Genomic DNA, 19803 nt, shown 5'->3' on the forward strand with positions numbered 1-19803 from the left:
AAACGCACATTCGACGGACCGAGAACTTTCTAAGGTACTGCGGGCACGCAACAACTCGGCGGCAGCGAGGGTCCAACAACCGCCGGCGAGAACGAGAAACCGCCGCGCTCAAGCAAAACAAAACGAGTGCAACGCAACGTGACTGTTGCTCTTTGCTTTCTTCGGTTTTTCCCTCACATTTGAGCCGCACGCCCGCAGCGGCTGTAGAATCAGCGCCGGGCTCGCCGGCAGAAGCACTCAGCCAGCGACCATTGATAAAGCGCCATCACGCGGAGCCGCGCGGCAGCTGCCGGCACTCAGCGGCGAGGAAAGAAACGAAAAGATAATAGGCACAATTAGGGGGCCCTAATGACCCCCCGTACCGCGTGCGCTCAACATGAGCCAATCGGAGGGCACGTCTAGCCAGCAGCGCCCAATCACAGAGAGGAGAGCGGTAAACTCTAGCGAGCCGGGCCTCCCCGAAAAGTTTGTCCGCGTGAGCGAGCGCTTGTGGCGCCTCCGCGTCGTCTGCTAGCCTGTCGGCCTCGCAAGGCACGTTCGCCGCGCTCGCTCATCAGACCGGTCGTAGTCGGAGGCCGTCAGGTCTGGCGTGCGTGTATCGTGGAGGCTCACTTCACGAGTGTCACTCGTGCGATTCGCATCGGCACGAAGGTTTTCCTCGGGTGTGTGCGTTCTCCGACAACGAGTGTTATGTGCATTTTGGCTTCGAGCTAACCGATCGTCGACGGGCGAGACCTTGTGGTGCACAGCGTGTAGCGACGCCGCTCCGGGTGTGTGCTTCGGGACGCGTCGTCTGCTCAGCAGCAAGAATCCAAGATGGCAGCGCCCGGCCGTACTGCGAGCGGAGCAGCCAGTTTGTTTGCAAGGACCCTATGCGGACTGCTGCTCTGTGTTCTGCTGAAATGCACCGTGGTCGCCTACGGTAAGTTTACCGAACATCAACCCTGCTGTGTCTCGCGATTGTATCGCCTAGTGCCGTCCGCGACATGCGTCTGGAGCGTGGTCGGGAGCGACTCGGAGCTGAGCCAACTTTACATGTGCCTCCTTCTCTCTACACTTCGTTCGCTGCTCTTAAATGTATCGCTGTTCCATTCCCCTTTGCAAAGACCTGACGGTGTGGCAGTCTCACGTTTGACGAGCTTCGCCGTTCGTCTGCAAGCTTTTCGCAAAAACTTCATAATTCTGAGTGTCCTTTGAAAGGTATTCCGGCGTGTGCGAAATCATCAGCCACTTTGTGACAGTTCACATCGTTGAAAAATACATTCATGATCATCGGGTTCGGTCTGATGAGAGTTTCGTTAAAGCCGGCCTCGGCGCGGTGTGCTTGTGTGGCATCGTGTTTCCGCGTTTGCTCCGCGCGCATGCGTTAGCGCGTTAGAACGTGACCTGGAAGAGAAACATGTAAACGCACGCCCCGCCGCTCCTCGCCGTTCCGTTACTGTGGCCGGCGTTGGTTGCGTCAGCGGCGGCATCGCTCAAGCGCGAACAGACGTCTGGCGTCGCGACGACCGTGGTGGCGCCGCCGCCGCAGCAGCAGCAGTAGTAGTAAGTGAAACAGTTGGAGCTGACGCCGGCCGGGCACCTGTCTTGTTTGTAGGAGCGGGCGCGCGCCGGCTCAGCGTGCTCTCTGGAGTGTCGCTAGGAGAGCGGGCGTCCTTGCCTGCTAGCGAGGCTCGGTCACACGGCGCTAGCTTGCCTTTTCTTGAGCCTGGCGAAGCCTTGTACGCCTGGTGTGGTGCAGGCGTGAAATCGAGGTCGGCGCAGCCAGTTTTCCGAAGGACCGGCCGGCCGGCCGCAGAACCAGCCCCCAGCGCGTTTCCTTTTTCCGGGATCATCGTGGCCGATCCGCTCGTTCATTACGATCTCCCTGCTTTTATTTATTTCTACTCCTCGAAGTGCTTTTCTGTTCCTCGAGGCGCCTTAGAGTGACTAACCTGTGCGAAGTCGTTTCATTACGCGACCGCATAGCAGTCTCTGCGCTATCCTCTAGGCAGCCGCAGTCGTCGTCAATACGTTCCAATCAGTGATCAAATGTCGCGGAACTTTGAGCAGAGTCGTTGATTTTGTCATCGCGGGCTCTAGTAGAGAGACATGTAGGGTGATTTACGAATCGTCTTTACATAAGCCGGCGTCCTGCTTTTGCATGATTGAACCCGCCATGGTTTTAGCGGCCGTGGTGCTGGGTTGCTAAAAGCACGAGGTCGCGGGACTGAATCACGGCCACGGCGGCCACATTTCGATGTGGGCGAAATGCGAGAACACCCATGTACTTAGATTTAGGTGCACGTTAAATAACCCCCACTACGGCGTGCCTCATAACCAGATCGTGGCTTTGGCACGTAAAACCCCATAATTTTTTCTTATTTTATTTTATTATTATTATTTTTTTGCATGATTGTGGGGCAGAACTGTGGAGGCTCCGTCAAAACTAGAACCGAAAAAAAAAACAGGGCCGCCTAGGTTTCGCGCGTCTTCAGCTGCGACGTTGCGACATGCCCGGGGCCAACAAAACGAGTCCGGCCAGCGCCGAACGATCTCGAGCTGGCCTCCCCCTCCTTGCGCCGCCAAAGGAATGCTTTCCCGGCGGCGCTTCGGTGACCGGCACAGGCTCGAGGAACTCGGGGGAGGGGGTTGAGGGGGCGACGTCCCAAGCGACGCGCGGCATCGTCGTTGACAGCCGGTGTCAGCGCGTGTAGTAAAATCTGCTGCGACCGACCGACCGGGCCCTTCGGCGCAGCTATGCGGTGACATTCAATGGCAGAATGGGTGTTGCGGAAGATCAGTTCGGCGGAAGCCCGCAATGTAGAGGACGTTTGATGGAAAGGAGAAATTGGCATCCACCTGAAGGTAGCGCACGGTACGAAGGGAACCCGTGGAAACATAAACCTTCCTCCGCATTGCAAATTTGCACGGAACTACTGTTGTTAAAAAGTTTATGAACCACAAGATGTTTCCGCCCCCAGGAAGTGGATTGATTTGCACCCGCCGCTATGGCGTTGCGTTGCTTGCTAGAGGTCGCGCGTTTGATCCCTGCTTCGCGGGCCGCGTTCTGATGAGAGCGAAAATAGAAATTAAAAAACGATAATTTACATAGATGTAATTGCACGTTAAAGAAACCCTGGTAGTCAGAACTGATCCTGAGAGCCCGATTATACCACGTGCCCAATCATATCGTCGTTATGGCTCCCAAAACACATGATTTTTTTTTTTTAGAACTGGTTTGCCATATTCAATGCCCCTGTTCTTCGAGTTGTCGATTTATTTGGCCTAACTGTGCGACCTTCTTGCCTCGTGGTAAGTTCAGATGGTAGAGCGACCACCCTGAGGATGCGTCATGGTCCCGGGTTCGATCCCCGGACCAGCACGAATTTTGTTGCTGCGCCTAGTAGGCCTCCCCGCACAAATTTGTTGCTAGAACGAGGAAGAAAACTGACGGCACAATTCCTCGCCAAAGACGTGCGTGTGGTCTTCACTGTAGGCGCACGCAGCCGGCGTCAAAAGTTTACGGACCGTGAGGTCTAATGAGACGTTGAACTTCCGAGCAGTTTCTGACTGTAGCCAGTTAAGCCGGGTATAGAACTCTGTGTCGCTCGCATACACTAAATACAGGCTGAAAATTCTAATACTTGGCCGCTTGCTCACACTACGGGAATGTTCATTTTTGTTTTCAGATGTCGCGGCCCGTAAAGTTTTGCCGCGGACCGTATACGAGTAGGAAAGGAGCTGCCCAAAGTTGATACCGTAATTTGCGATTCGCGTTTGTTCAGTCACATGGAAGAATAGTTCATTGTCTTTTGACTGAGACGGCCTTGTCTTCGACATCAACTGCGACATTTACGAAGAGTATACCGCGATTTGTGATAGTTATGTCTTACTCTAAACAAAGCTAACTCCAACAAACTCTAGTCGCTCTGAATCGCGTACTCACGCATAATTGCGCTCACAGGGAGCAGCTAGGCCGCTGCTGAAACACGTCAGTTGAATAGGATAGCAGCACAACGTGATGTATAGCGGTGCTCGAGCTCTTGAGGCGGTGGTTGTGCGCCGACTACCCTCCGCGTGAGTTGCAGTGGAGTAAGTTCACAGTCATATGGAAGGAGGAATGAATCGCGGCTTGCTTATTCCCTCGCGCGCGCGCTTTCTTTTCTTTTTTCGGCCTTCGCGTGAAAATTCACTAGAGAATCCTACATGTTTGCCTTGTCAGCTCTGATGTTAACGAACATTTCGCTGGTGTTTATAATAGAAAGCACCGTGTGACATAATTGGCGCATTCTGCGCCCCTTTTTTGTTTGTTGTTCGTCTTCACCGTCCATCATATATCCGGAGTATACGTCAATTTGTAGCAGTGTCTGTTGGTAACAGAAGATGTAGCAGACCGTTTTGTGGCAGTATGGCCATGCATAGCCACTGTGGGGAGATGGCTAGAAATCAATAAAAAGTAAATAAAACGCAAGTCGAATGTAGTCATGTTGTTATCGCTAAAGAGGGGGAAAAAAGACAGAATATAGATTGATAAAATTAACAATAATTAAAGTACCGTCTTCGTTTACATAGTATTCGCGGTGGCCTTAAGCGTGAAATTTCAGCGCTGTTGTTTGTTCGCCATGTTCTAGAGCACCTCGGAACGCCTGGATTGACTCGATGATGATGATGATGATGATGATATATGTTCACCCTTCGTAATCAGGCGGGCGGGGGAACCAATGCGCTAGCAAGTTCGATTGAATTAACAGTGTCTTTAGGTGCCGAAGCTGTCGAATGTGCGCAAACGCCGTTGTTGTGCAGGAAAAAAAAAAAAAAGTTTTGTTTGCGGCTTTCAAGAAGTCGCCGAGCGTCAGGTATACTTTTCATTTGTTATGAAGACTTAATAAGCAAGCGCTATTGCTCCAGGTAAGCGTCGTCTTCGTTGTTTTCGTACCGAAAGAGAAAAGTTTCTATTTTCGGCTTCCGCCATTTACCACCGAGCGTCAGCCGTAAGCCTCATGCGCAACTAACCGCCGAGAATGGGTAGTGCAATCAGCCACGAACCCTTATTTGACGGACAGCACCTCGTTAGCAGGAGAGATAAATGACGAGTAGAGCACAAGCGTGCGTCGACGGGCACGCTGTTCTAGCTGTTCTCCTTGGCGGGAAGTAATAACACGGGAAGCGACAGGGACAAACGGCGAACCGTGTCGCTGCAGTCGCGTCCGTATGGCTCTTTTGTTACGCTAAAGCTGTGCATCACCGTTTGGCTTTGGTACAGGTGGGACGAAGTGGCCAGGATGCACCCTATAGATGCGCACGTAGGCAGGGCCAATATGGCCCGTACCGTCGGACACCGCTGGTCTTAATGAAACCAATGTTGGCCCTGCATTTGCTTCACCGTGCTGTCCGGGCAGTTAGCAACAAAACTTAGCGCGCCACTTTAATCAGTCCCTGTTTCTCTGTATAGTCGGCGACAACCTAAGAATGCAATGACAGATGCACCGCTGTACCACTCGAATAGAGCTCGTACGGATGCGCCAGCCACTTGAGTTCGCGCATTTACATGACGTCACGGTCGACGCTCCTTCCATCGGCGTATCTCTAGAACTATGTTTTGGCGCGCAGAAGTACAGAGAGCAGACGCATCGCGGTTTTGTGGGCGGAGCTGCTACCGAACTCTTATTCGTTGATAGCGAGTATGTAATACGTAACATTACGGATGTAATTATGTAATGTAATACTCCGTTATGCAATTAGTACTCTCATATGTTCAGCGAGGGATCCTTATGAGCGATTAAATGATTATAAGTACGGTTGCTTACATGCACTTTCCGTCCTTCTATGGCCATTTTGGCAAGGAAATTCTACATAGGCCGCACACTGGGCAATGTTGACCCAACGTTGGCATCGCAGTAGTACTTGGGTTGCGAGCATCAAAAGGTCGTGTCGCAATTGACTGGATTTGTATGGCTTTTTGTAGGCACCCTGTTAGTTCTTCCAGGGATTCTTGCGCGAAGGCCACGAGGTATTCGAATGAAGGGGCAGTCAGTAACGTTACTTTGATTCACGGTGCTTCAGCTCTGGCACGCGGTCGTCACGTGACAAATTAATGCGACGTGCAAATGTGATAATCGTAGTGCGAAATTTAGGATGTAATTATGGTATAACGTGTAAGAACAGCGCGAAGAAGAGTTTTGAATATAGCTGTGGCGATAACTGTATAATCATTGCAGAAAAGATGCAGAAAGGAAAACTGAGCGACAAAAAAAGACATTTTCAATAGGGACACACTGTACTAATGACTATAAAGCTAGTAAACTATTGTCAGCTAGAAGTGATAAATATGTTCCTTGTCTAGGTGTGGTTGTCCACAAGCGCGTTAGCATGCTTTTCCGTGTTGATAGGTGGACCTACCTCCGGATGTTTATATGCATCTCTTTTTAGCTACTTGTGTCTGTTATGCCGACAGTTTCCACCAACTCGACAGAGGGTATGACAGAGAGGTCTTTCAGTATGTCGTAGGCAGCGTATTTATTTCTCTACCGCAGAATAAGACGTGGTCGCAGATGCGCAGTTAAATACTGTGCATTCGCAAGTGACTCGCTCCTCGATTGACTTGCGACAGCTGCAGGTTCCACAGCGCTGCACCGATTAAGCGGCAACTCGTAGCAGCACGGGAAAAAAAAAGAAAAAGAAAAAGCGGCGTGCACTAGATCGAAAACAAGCGCTCCCCTTTCTCTCGCGGAGGAGGAATGCTAAGGCGACGACGTGTCGCCCGCCCGTCCGTTGGCCGCGCACAGATACATCACAAATTGCGAGAAGAAGCAGGGAGGGTTCTGGGACAGACGACAACAGGCCATGTGCAGAAGTCGTGTGTCACGCCTTCCTTCAGGTGCCCGACCATGCCGCCTGGATTAATAACACTTGCGGGTTGTGGTGTACCGGTGTTCGCGAAGGAGACGAGACAAATGACGTACTGTCAGCGTTCCTCTTCGACCTGTATTTTGGCATTTTGCTCCTCATGGAGATGTTTACTGCTGCGCCAGCGCGGGCCTTTCCGAGGTTGACGTCAGTGGCACTCTATCGGCTCAGGTGTACGGGCGAGTTGCGCTGTAGCCAAGCAGATTGCTCTGGCATATGGCACAAAAGAATCTCAGTTAGTGGTAGCTTTCCTTCGTTTTTCCCCTCTTTATTATTATTATTATTATTATTATTATTATTATTATTATTATTATTATTATTAGTAGTAGTAGTAGTAGTAGTAGTAGTAGTAGTGGTGGTAGTAGTAGTAGTAGTAGTAGTAGTAGTAGTAGTAGTAGTAGTAGTTCCTGTTTTACTTCTCGCTGCGTCTCCCGCATTTCATTTGTCTGCCAGATTCATCACATAGTGTCGACTTTCGAACTTTCCGATAGTTTTCTTTATTACTATTATTTATTGGCGTATGTGGCTGACAAGTGCCACAAGCAGCTCTTTCTTTCTTTCTTTCTTTCTTATTTGCTGAGAAGCGCAGTTCGGTATTTCGTATTTCTGATAGGCAGCAGTGGTGCACGTTTCTATGAGTGGCGCAAAATAGTACAAATGTTCATCCGTGTTGTCACTGGATAACAACACGGATGAACACGTATTTTTCGGCTTACACAGCGTACGCTAGTGTTAGTGTTACGTTTTTCAGTGTTCTACAAGCAATGATTTGCTAAAACAGCCTAATGTTTCTCTTCAGCGTTCCTTTAAAGTAACTGGATCACCGGTTCACAATTTTTTAAGACATTTACGCCACGGACATTCTTTTAAGTGATGAGGCTAGATTACTTACGGACAGCACTGCATAATCCCGAGACCCGAAGACAGACCAGGAACATAATCTCTTTTCAACTAGGTTCTTTTTACCGACCGGCATGTTCTGAACGGGAAAAATGAATTTTCTTTTTCGTCTTAAACAACACGGTTAAATACATACACAGAAATGAAGATGTAGCATTGTGTGGTTGGCTGGCATGTATTTATATGCTGCATCCTGAATTTTCGCGTTATCTCGCTGTACTCGAAAACGACTGCACGGGGCCCTTTTCGTCTACCGTGACAACAAGACTGTCTGCGCCAAATCAGCGTCAGGTTTCTCGCAAGCTGACTGCAAGAACGTTATTGAACTACTCGCGCGCAATTCCGAATGCATGTGATATCATATCATCCTGAGCAAACACTTTACCTAACGACTTCCAGAACTAATCTTGCAAATGTTTGAAGACAGCGCATGCGATATCATATAAAGTGCAGGGAGTCTCCGAAAGATATGAAATTGAATGAGATTTCTCCTTCGCTTGGTGGGAAGTCGTCCTTTTCAGCAGCAGCACGAAAAAAAAAAAAAAAGACGGCTTAGTGAACGCACGATGAAATGAAACTTCATCCTCCGGACAAAAGGAAAGCTGGAGGCAAGATACAACCGCGGCGTCAATGAATTTCACGAACTGGGACTGTGAATAGGACCGCGAATAGGCAGCAGGTGCAACATGAATGAAGTCTCATTAGCACCATCTTCGCACAGCGTTTTGTACCTGATACAAAGCGGACCAAGGCGCTATATTGCCTGCGTCGGCGCTTATTTAGGACCATTAGTGAGCAAGAACTCGGTAACGCATTCTAGTGTTCTTGCGAAATGCTCGTCTTCGCAGCTGCTTTGCAAGTACATTAACGGAGCATCGTGTAGATCCGCGTGTACACAGCTTCTATAGCGAATGACCCCGCGGACAAACGGAAACACAGGCGTCGTTCCTGGAAGCACGTTGTCAACAAACTACAGCGCACATTGATACAGTGAGCGTACTGGGCTAACAAAGGGGCCTGTGAGCAAATGCTGGCAATAATGTCTCACGTGAAACTCGCTCGGCCAAAGCGCAGAATGCTACACGTATGCGATCGATGTGGCACTGGGCTCAAAGTTGTTGCGAAAACCGTAGTGTCTACTTGTCGTGCGATCTGTCGCCGTTTACGAAGAGGATCTTTATGCAAGTGTACACAGACTCTCTTACTTACACAAAGTACTCCTCTCCTATATTATCTCTCCCTGACCTTTACTCCAATGATCCTGACTATAAGTCTACTGGCCGCCGTTTCTGTGTCAGCCGCTATACTGCTTGACAGTTACAATGCGGCCAGCAGGAGCTTTCTCCCCACCCTGCTTCCATCATATTAAATATAAACAGCAAGTTACTACTACTACTACTACTACTACTACTACTACTACTACTACTACTACTACTACTACTACTAGTACTACTACTGAGGATAGCTATAGGAGCTGCTAATATAATATTCCTGTTTCCTTAGACTGCTTTGTTTTCGTGTCCCTATGGACAGTGTTAAGAATATATCTCGCTCGTAAGTATTCGTAAATGGTGTGCAGCACACAATCCTTTTAATCAGAGAACCTCACGATTGATTCTGGTGGGGACTATGGAAGAGTGCGTACCGACAACACACACACACACACACACACACACACACACACACACACACACACACACACACACACACACACACACACACACACTCACACTCACACACACACACACACACACACACACACACACACACACACACACACACACACACACACAACTGAGAGATGAAGGGAACTCGAGATGTTAAGGGGAGACAGCAAGATAAAGAAAAACACACAGAGAAAGAGAGGGAGATAAAAAATGTAAAAAAAGCAACAAAAGAAGAACGATAAAAAATACGCGTATGCACATCAACACCAAGGGGCGCGGGAGATCACACTCGTTCAACTAGGTCGCTTGACCGGAGGAACTTCAGCAGCGCCTTCGTCGCCTTCTGGTGTAAATAAATATCGTATCAGCTGGCACTCCACGACATCTGCTCAGAAAGCGGCCGATCGTCGAGGCCTGCCAACGCCGTCACCAGCGACTGTCCCTGGGAGGTGTAGCGAGGACAAGAGAAGGCGTGTTGGATGGTTTCCTCGCTGCCTCAACTGTCGCAGGTAGCACTGTCAGCCATTCCGATGTGGCAAGCAAATGCGTTCGTAAATGATACTCCAAGCCACAGTCGGCAGAGAACAGTTGTCTCAATTCGGCATAGTCCAGATGGAATGCGCCGTCGAAGGGATGGGTTTAGGCGGTGCAGACGAGTACGCCGGAAACCTGGCGTGTTCCACATTTATCGTGTGACATCACGCGCGAGCATGCGAAGCTTCGTTGCCGCATAGGTTCTTGAAAGCGGGATGGGGCTCCTTCACGGCATCTTCGTGAGCCCTCGTAGCAGCTTTATCTGCATGTTCGTTGCCCATGATGCCGCAGTGTCCTGGAAGCGACTGACAAGTGATGCCATGTCTTGGTGATATAGCTGTCTTACTTCCAGCACTACTTGGTATTGTGGTCCACAACGTAGAGCGAATAGCAGACATTGCAAGGCTGCCCTGGTATAGGTCAATATTGACCACCATTGGGCACACACTGGCCCAGTATCCTCTGTTGCTATAGGGTTATACTGTCAATTGTGGGAGGTTATCTTTAGGAGGGCGTAATGGTCATGATGGCCTTAGCCGAGCCAGCGGTGGCCATACTTCCTCTGGACTAGGGGGTGAGCTGAGGCCCCATCGCGTTTGGTGCAGCGGCAGCTGTTCCCGCTAACACCTGCGGTATCGGAGGAACCGCGGCTGGAGCGCGGCGGCAGCTGAAAGCGGAGGGCCCGTGTCTGGGGGCCATGCGAAAATGCGGTGAACTCGACTACATTTATACCTCTAGCCCCGCAATCACTATGCATGCACGATGCGGCTTAATGGAGGCGTAGGTTATAGTTCTCACGGCTCGCATTTCTGCGGACTAGTCACGAACGCTGCGTTGAAGAGAGTCGGGAAAGGAGGGGAAGAAATTTGAGGAGCAAAAGTAGGGTGCGTTGTTTTTGCCTTGATAACTTAACTTTTGAAGCGATTCTCGCCTTTCGTTACCTGCATTGTACTGCGCAAACTACCATTCTTTAGAAATCAGTCGCGGGATTAGTCGCATTTTCAGGAACAAGCCCTGACTTTAGACATTCAGAGCCAATGTTCCGCCATGACGGTTGCGTTTGCGCACGCCACTTTTATTATTGCCCGAGAAATCGTTTCGTAATAGAGGATAGCATTTCCGCTAGAAGCGTCTTTGGCTGCCGGAAAGAGCAAATTCAGAAGCGTTGATGTTTATTTAACCGGACGAATGCGAGCACGCGTGTTGAAAAGGCGCATGGCCCACACACGGACGCTGCGCATCCACGAATAAATGCGTATCATAATTGTTCTGGCGGTCCGGCACGCTGACGTAAGACCGACATAAAACGAAAGCATTGGCGTGCGACCAACCTGCAGGCACTGAAACATGCTTTCCGCCTCGCAAAATCTCATCCGGCCGCATCCACTAAACGCGCAACTGCGCACGCCGTTCGCGAAGCGTTCCTGCTGTTAGCAGGTGAGCGTCTGCAGGAAGCCGGCTTCGGCAAACCGAAACTAACACTAGTGCCCACTCTTCACCCGGTTGCTAACCTGAGCACGATAAACGCCACGGGAGAACAACGGGAAACGGACTTCACTGCGGCGGCGGATGCTGGCGGCGCTCGGCGCTACGGGGAAAAAAAAAAAAAACCCTTTACCTGAGGGTTACACCCAAGACAGACGCGTATCAGGAAGCACGTGCTGGTCTCTTGACCTTGTTTGTTTTGCTGCATTGAAGGCAACTTCGTAGCGGCATCCGACGGCAAGTGGAATTTGCAGGCTTCGGCCCCGGCCTCATTGTTAACAGAGGACGAGGTAAAACCTCAACGACTCGTTGTCCTTTGTGATTGCTCGCACTTCCACGCGGTGTGCTTACACTCTGCGGGTATTACTCTGCCTTCGCCACGCGGTTCTCTAGCACCCCCCCCCCCCCCCCCCCCCCGCCACCCATCTTCCTATATACGTGTCGAAAACTCTGCGCTTTCACTGTGACCTCCTTTTGGAAGGCTCCGTAGTTTGGAAGAAACACGATCTTACCCGTGAGGTGTCGCCCTCCCTCGATGGCCGCAGAGCTTCTCCCATGCTGGCCTCCCAGATCACGGAATACCCGTGCTCTTTGAGCACTGGTGTCATGTGAGAAGTCAGACAGTCCATTGAAAACGGTGCTTAAAAAAAAAAAAAGAAAAAGTTGGCCCCCCCTCGGGGGGGGGGGGGGGGGGGGAATGAGGGAAAACTAAATGAAATTCTGGGGTTCAACGTCCCGAAACTGCACACAGAGATTGATTGAAGCAACCTTAGATATTGGCTAATCTATATATGCAGTACATAAAAAGAAAAAGCTTAAGGCAGTAAAGCTAAATGCGAGGCCGTGATATCCTTTCCTGTATCATGGCAGTTCTGCTAATCTTAAGCTTTTTAAGATGATGGCACCCAGCGCCACTCCCGTAACACTTAGTAGTGTGCGGGCTCAAGAGCTTTTGGCGTGACGTCCCAACTAAAACTGCGGAGGCTTTTTTTTTTCCATTTCTTTTCTTTCTTTCGTTTTCCATAGGAAGCGGTTCAGCGCTCGGTGCATTACTACAAGAACAGCCGTTGATTTCAGGGCCGGGTGGCGGGGAGGAGACGCAATCTCCGCCGCAAGCTGTCCAGTGTGCACACACCGCCGACAGGTCGCGTCAGGGGAAAGCCGCTCGGTCTTCCATGAACAATGTGCGCGGAGGGCGGGACCGGCCGGGACGACGACGGACGCCGACGCGACGACGCCGCGGTTTTACCGCCGCCGCCGCCCGACGCTGCCTCCGGCACGCCGTGACGCGGCCTTTTCCGAGTGCGGGGCTTTTACCGGCCGTTGCGAGACGTCGGCTGCAATGGGCGAGCGTTGCTTTAGGCCACGCGTAACGGCGAGCGCGGGTGGCCGTGGAAGTGGTGGGCTGCGGGACACAAGGCGCCTGTAGCGTTCACAGGGAAGGCTATTATAGCCTGTGTGAAACGATCTCTCCTTCGGCATAATTAGTGAGCGCGGGGATCGAACGAGGAAACCCCGCTGACACAGAGAAGCTGGCTTCAGATGCGGTTTGTGCGGATATTCCGTGGTACGGCTGGCGTCTACTGACCGCGCAAGGAGCGCTGGAACGGAAAAGGTTAGGTGTATAGCTAAGAGACAAAAAAGGGCGGTAAGGGTTTAGAGAGCCGTAGAGGGTAGCTGATGAGGAGTAAAGAGTGGTAGCTGATGTTCTGTGTCGAGATGGATGAAATGGTGTCGATTTGGGCAGGTCATGTAATGCGTAGAGCTTTTGGATAAAGGGTGGTTTGTCAGATTAACTGAATGAGCGCAAAGGAAGGTAAAGCGAAGTCGACGACGGCAGGTGATGTGGTGGCGTAAAGATATCAGGAAATATCCACGAGGCACGGCTGATTGGGGATCACCGGAAGAAGCCTTTGTCCTGCAGTGAAAATGAAATAGCATGATAATGATGACAATTACTCACCCCAGCACGCGATGCGGCGCTAGGCATATACTTCATCAACAATGCTCCACACGTGATGCGTTGCTGCCTTAATGCTTTTCGATCATTTCCTCACGAAATGAGTACCCGATCCGCGAATCCGCGTTTCGCTTTGAGAAGCGAGATCGTAAATCTTGTTCCATCTTGCTACGGAATGAGACTTTCATCAGACGTAATATGTGCTCCAATTACACATTGCTTCACTCCGGCCGGAGACTATGACCGGCCGGCTTCTCTGGCTCTCCCCGATCCCCTCGGGATATCCAGAAGAAGCGCCATCTTCACGGTCCTGCGGTCTGTGGCGAGCGCGCGCATTGGGAATGGAATATATACATATAGCGTGCGGAGAAACCGTTGGCGCGGCATGGGCGGCCAGGTCTTCGCGAGGCGTGGTTGAGACGCTCGCTAATACTCCCTAATGAGAGTCATAATGCAGGCACCCGTTTCCTGTCCGGCTCATTCTCCGTAAAACGAGAGAACTTGTAAGTCCGGTGGGGCTAAAAAAAAAAAAAAGAGAAGAAGAAATGGGGCAAAATGATAGTGCTCGTTTTTGCAAGATGCGCAGCTGCTCTGCAGGTCTGTGTACTGTATTCCGGAGGCATGCGGGGCGGCAGCAGCACGCACGTCTCGTCGGGGAGGAAAAGCGCGTGACTACTCTAATTCTGCGCCTCCCGTCCTCCCTTCCTACACGCTCAACTGCCCCACGCTATCTCTAGGCGGGCGAAAAATACCGGCCGGCCGGCCGTGCCGTAGGAATGACAAGGGTCGGGAGTTCGAGTCCCACCGCAGTGGTGCGGAGAGGTGTACACCGCCGCCGAGGCGGTCGAGAGACTTCGACGAAGCGATTACGAAGTGACCTGGCGGCGGCAGCAGCGGCAGTCGTAGAAAGAAACAGCGCGTCGAGCAAAGACACAGCCGTGTGGCGTGCGTGTATGTGTGTGTGGAGGGGGCGAAGAGTTCCGTTTGTGCCAGAGGAGGGATTTACTTCTGTGCGCTGCCCCGCCGCTGTCGGTGTGGCGCGTTCCCGCATGTGGATGCCTGCGCCGCTCTGCTCTATCATTACATCTCTCTCCTCTCCGGCGGCACCGGAGGGGGGTAGGGCCTCCCCCGCCACCAACCCTCTTTCGGCGGCTCTCGCTATCTTCTTTTCGGTGCAAAGAAAAATACAGAAAACGAGAAAGGTTTTTTTTTTTCTCTACTGCCCCCAAGAAACTGGGCGGCCCTTCCTCCGTTTCGTTTATTTTCTCGTAGCTGTTTTTTTTTTTTTTTACCACTTCATTCTTTCTTTCCTTCCTGCCACCGCTCTCGGGATGCGACTGTTCTCCTTCAAGGTCGAACATTCGAAATCGACGGGTCCCCCCCGGCTCTCTCCTCAACTGTTTTCTCTTTACTCCGCGCTGGGCACCCATTATGCGCTCGCTGCGGGTCCTTTTCCGATGCCCTTCTACTTCTTCAAGCTGGCTACAATTTGGGGGCCGGGGCATCCGCCGCGCGTGTAATCGCCGCCGTGGCATGACGCGCAGCGTCTCGGAAAACGGGGCTGGGCTGCCACATCGCGCGGCGAAACACAACGGTGTCGTGTGCTAACAGGTCCTGCTGGCTGGCAGGCCCGGTTGCTACAAGGTCCTGTAACTCGAGCGGCCCAGAGGCGCGCGCGAGCGCGCTTGTGGGCGTTTGTATCGAAATCCGTGCCCAGTCCTCTCCGGTTGCCGGCCGCAGCGTTGCCGGCCGTGTGGGAACGGCGGCTCCAACGCGCGCGCCGGTGTTCTTGGTGTTCGCCTCTGCCCACGGGCGCTGGATTACCGGCGCGGATCGTTCGCAGTGAACGAGAGGGAAGCGGCCCGCCGCCATGGCGGCAATCAGTAGCTAAGATGGCGAATTCCGACAATGCGGTCTACATGCATACCGTAAGCATTATGAGAGGGAATATCGAATTCGCTCTCACGCAACGACTACGCTTGGATGTGCCTTCACGTGAACTGTCAATGCGAATATGTGTCCCAAGTGGTCTTCTCGTAATCTCACGGAGTATTCTTATTTATGGCAGGAGTACATGCATGAGCTTCTATGGCGTCTTGGATTTCATTAAGGCTCTGTGCTCTCTCTCATATTGCTCATGACAACCGCTTTCATCATCCCTGCGGGAAGCATTCAAACAGTAATCGTACTACGTGTATCTGCAGGGCATAAGTATTAGGGAAAAAAGAGAAAAAAAAAGATAAATTGAAGGAAGGAACTTGTGCTCGTTCGGGCGCGTTTTCGGGCTCTGGTCAATAAGGAACGGGTATCCGCTAACATTCCTTTGTTTTGGGCCTCCGTCCCGTGCTTCTTCTTCGTCACATGTCATGACATTCACTATCGCGTCCACGGCCAGCGTGCCATTATTATGGAAGCAAACTTGTCACGGCACGCAAGGCCGAGGCGCTTAATTTATTTGTTAGAATAAAAAGCGCGGTAACCGGGGGCTATGCAAAGGAAAATAAGAGAACCCACGCGCAACAGTTGTTCGCCGCTGTGCGGCGGCTGACTCGGCCCACAACCGAAAAAAAAAAAAAAGAAGAAGAAGAGAATCAACCTTTGCGGATGATCTGTCCCTCCGGCTGAAGCGGGGAAACAGAAGACACCCTGCAATTTCCACCGGAGGCCGCGCTCTGGGTTTCTCGTGCGTGCGCGCATCACTTCTCCGGAAATGTGCGGCCAATTACACGCGCGCCGCGCCTCGCTCGCATCCACGCCGAACCAGAGAAGGGAAATGAAAGGCAGCTGCGGCGGCGGCGGCGGGACTTCGTCTCGACGCAAAAATTTGAATGTCTGCGTGAAGCTGGAGGCAGGGAGAGGACTGACTGCTTCGGCGTGTGACGGGCCGCACTTTTTACTTCATTTTTCGGGCGAGCCGTCAGCGTCTAATGACGGGGGGGGGGGGGGGGGGGGGAGAAGACCTCTCCTGCCTTCAAACCGACGGCATGCAGCATCTTGGCGGAGAGAGACGCCCGCCGCCGCCGCCTGCGGGCCCCGCACGGCGTCGTGAGTGGCGCGCGACTCTCCCCCTCAGAAAAGCAACTGCCGCAGCAGCAGCACTAGCTCCGAGCGACCCTTCGCCTTTTACTCCTCCTCATCAAGCTTGTTTTTGCTTTGCTACACCCTCTCCTTCTGTTTGCTCGGCCGGCATTCTCAGGAAGGAAGGGAGGGAGAGTGAAAGAGGACTCCCCGAGGAGTGTGTGTGTGTTTCTGTTTCCCGGCGGCTTGCTTCTGCATCTTTGGCTGCTGCTGTTGCTGCTGCTGGCCGCTGCCGGCCCGTCCGTCGGTCGTCGTCGTCTTCCGAAGCCATTGGAGCGTGCGTGAGCCCGCGCGTCGTGCGTTCGGTCTTCGGCTCTTTCTCGCTCCCGCCGCCGCCGCAGAGCTTTTCCTTCCACCTCACTCCTACTTCCCCCCTCCGCCCCACCACGGGTTATTAGGATAATAACGGAGACCGGTTCTGGCTGCGGTGAGGCGAACTCAAAACTACCCCCCGACCCTGCTTCTTTTCCGCGGCAGCTTTCTTCTTCCGTGGCCGGCCTGCCGGCCGAGAGTTGGATTCTTTCTAGAGTGCTGTTGCCTGGTGGCTGTGTTGTTTCGCTTTCTCAGTGAAGCGAAGGGGGCTGGATGGAAGGGGGGGGGGGGGGTTGCGCAGATATGCATCCTTTACTGCCTCTCTCTCGCCTGGAGCTGCTGGCGTGCTCCTTTGTGCCGCGGCTTTCCACCGAGGAGTTGTTGCGTCCACGTCGATCGTGACGCAGGGGTGCACGCGGAGGGGCCAGCGTCCTTCCACGCCGAGGTGAAGTTAAAGAGAGGCGGAGGAGAAGCGGTGGGGGGGGGGGGGGGGTCGGCGATGCGGCGGCAAAGACAACCGCTCGCGGCGCGCGGCGGTGAGCACGCGATGACTTCTCGTGCCACCGTCCATTTGATAGCTCAAGCCCCCCTCCCCTCCCCCACCGTCGTCCCCCCCTTCTTCCGCCTTCCTATGGTTGAACGTCGGGTGGTGGGGGGGGGGGGGGGGAAGGCGTCTTCTCCTTCGCGAGGCATCGCCAAGTAGCCAGAGCGCGCGGAGGAATTTCGGACAGGACTGGCGTGCACTGAGGCGGCAGTAATAGTAGCTGGCTTGTCGCGGCCCAATGCGCGCGCATGCTCTCTTTGATGCAAGAGTTCTGTGGTCGTCCGTCCGTCCGTGTGGTTGACGCACCGGATGCGCGCGCGGCCACGGGACGTGAAAGCACGGTGCCTCTGAGGGGCGGTGGTTGTCCTTGATGCGGTTGTCTTCGAGAACAGCGCGCATCTAGCCGAGTTTCGGAGCATCGGACTCGACAAACGCGCTCCGCTCTTTCATTCCGGACCACAGGCAAATTTAGGCTAAAGTTTTCCAAGCTGGCTGTCAGGTCGTTGAGCTAAAAACGAGGACAAAACACGGAAATGAAGAAAAAAAAAGTGACGTGGTAGCACCAGTTATATTGTATGTAGTCACTTGATCACTTGCTGAATATATTCGCTTGTTCGCACTAACCACAATACTGAAAATATTCGCACTAACCACAATAATGTTAACAAGTCGCTAGCAAGGCCGAGCCAAAGGACTTCACGTTACGAGAATTCTATGTAACGTTGATCCAGCCAGCGGGCAGGACTCCTGCCGGGCTGCTCGAGCTCTTGGAATAAATGAGGCCGCGGTCGCTTGCAAAGGCGACCTTCACATATGATGGCTCGTTAAGAGGAAGCTTTAGCTCGGTTGCTCCTATCTAAATACATGTAAAAGGAGAATTCGTTTTTCTCGGCAACCACTGCAGCAAATTTGACGAGGTTTGTTGCATTTAAAAGAAAAACATATAATCTAGTGACTGTTGGTTTCGAATTTTCGATTTAGTGCTCAACTTTTTAATAAAAATTGGCAAAAATCGATAACTTTCAAAAAAACGAAACTATCCAGTTTACAACTCTGTAACTCAGAAACGAAAAATGATAATGCAATTATGTTAATTGTATCTAACAGTACATCTAAAGCGGACAAAATTGATGTGTTATGCACGAAGCTCAAAAAATTTAGTAATATGGAAATACAGCTTTTGCAGAACCTTCGTAAACAACGTAACAAATTCACGTAAGATATAAAATGAGATACCAAGTTTGATCGCTTTCAACGGTCTAATGGATGCCGTTTACAGAACTGTGATATCTGTTTTTGATGCAGAGTTATGAATTTGTAAACTTCGTTGTTTATTTCTTTCAAGCTTCCGAATTTTTGAGAATTCTTTTAACAAAATTCAGGACCTAAATTGAAATTCCGCTTCCAACAGTCACTAGAATTTGACTTTCCCTCTCAAATGCAGTAAATTTAATTAAAATCGGTCAAGCGGTTATCTCAGAAAAACGTTTTTGCGTTTTACATGCATTTGAAAAGGCCGCATCGGAGTTCGGCCCGAGCTTCCTTCTTACGTCTTGTATTCTGATCCAGCCCTTTTTCACACACAACGCAAGGAAATGTTCTCTAGCCCATATTCAAAGCATGCTTGAACGATGGACTACGCATCTAAATTTTTCTGTTGCCCACCTAACACATTGGAACGCCTCATAGGAATCGTGAAGACTATAGGCAAACTGTACGCTAGCGGGACCAGTAGCTTCGAGGTTTAACTTCTGCTGGATGTAGCCATGCGTAACTTTCATTTATTGTATCGTAAGCGATATTGTATAGCGGCATATTAAAAGAACAGCCGTGGCTATGGCTAGGCTTATTGCACTTTCTCCAATATACTTGGATATACTCCAATATACTTGGAGAAAGTGTAGGACCAATACACTTTTTTCTCGGTGCGCGCGCTTTAGAAAAGTCTTCGGAATTCGGCGCAGGACACGAAACCGAAACACGTCTCGGCCTCCTCCTGATCGCGCTGGCAAGGCTGCCGACGGACTGCAATACCTTCTTACTTATTCTTTCTAACGACCTCATTACGCGTCATGACAAAGAACAAACATTATTTAAAAAGAAAAAGAAAAATGGGTGCAGTCGTGACCCCACAGCTTCGAACACAATGTCAAACTTTAAATAGCGCGAGGCTCACATAATTCGTCAAGATTCTTTCGAAAAAAATGAGCCTGCAACTCATTTGGGAGAAGCTCTTTGTTTTGTATTTGCCTTGCCTGGGCAGTATTAAATTACGTTCACCGGTCTTAGGACGTGCACCGGCGTTTCTCTCACTCTCTCACTCCCTCAGTCACGTCTTTTTCGTCGGCCATTAGCAGGAAGAAAAATATGCGCCGGACGTGGTGCGAAAGTGGATTCTCTCGCACTGCTGGTTCCTGGCTCGCGCATTTGATGAG

General features: G+C 51.4%; 1 protein-coding gene across 1 annotated transcript in view; it reads left to right on the forward strand.

The window, feature by feature from the left end:
* Positions 1 to 516: 516 nt before the first annotated feature.
* Positions 517 to 19803, forward strand: part of LOC126541699 (uncharacterized) — a 30775-nt gene continuing 11488 nt past the window's right edge. Inside the window, exon 1 of the mRNA XM_050188587.2 lies at positions 517 to 922. Coding sequence (XP_050044544.1) covers positions 817 to 922 — 106 coding nt within the window. The 5' untranslated portion in view covers positions 517 to 816. The remainder of the gene's footprint in view (positions 923 to 19803) is intronic.

The sequence above is a fragment of the Dermacentor andersoni genome, chromosome 2 (assembly GCF_023375885.2).
Source record: "Dermacentor andersoni chromosome 2, qqDerAnde1_hic_scaffold, whole genome shotgun sequence".
Taxonomy (NCBI): Eukaryota; Metazoa; Arthropoda; class Arachnida; order Ixodida; family Ixodidae; genus Dermacentor; species Dermacentor andersoni.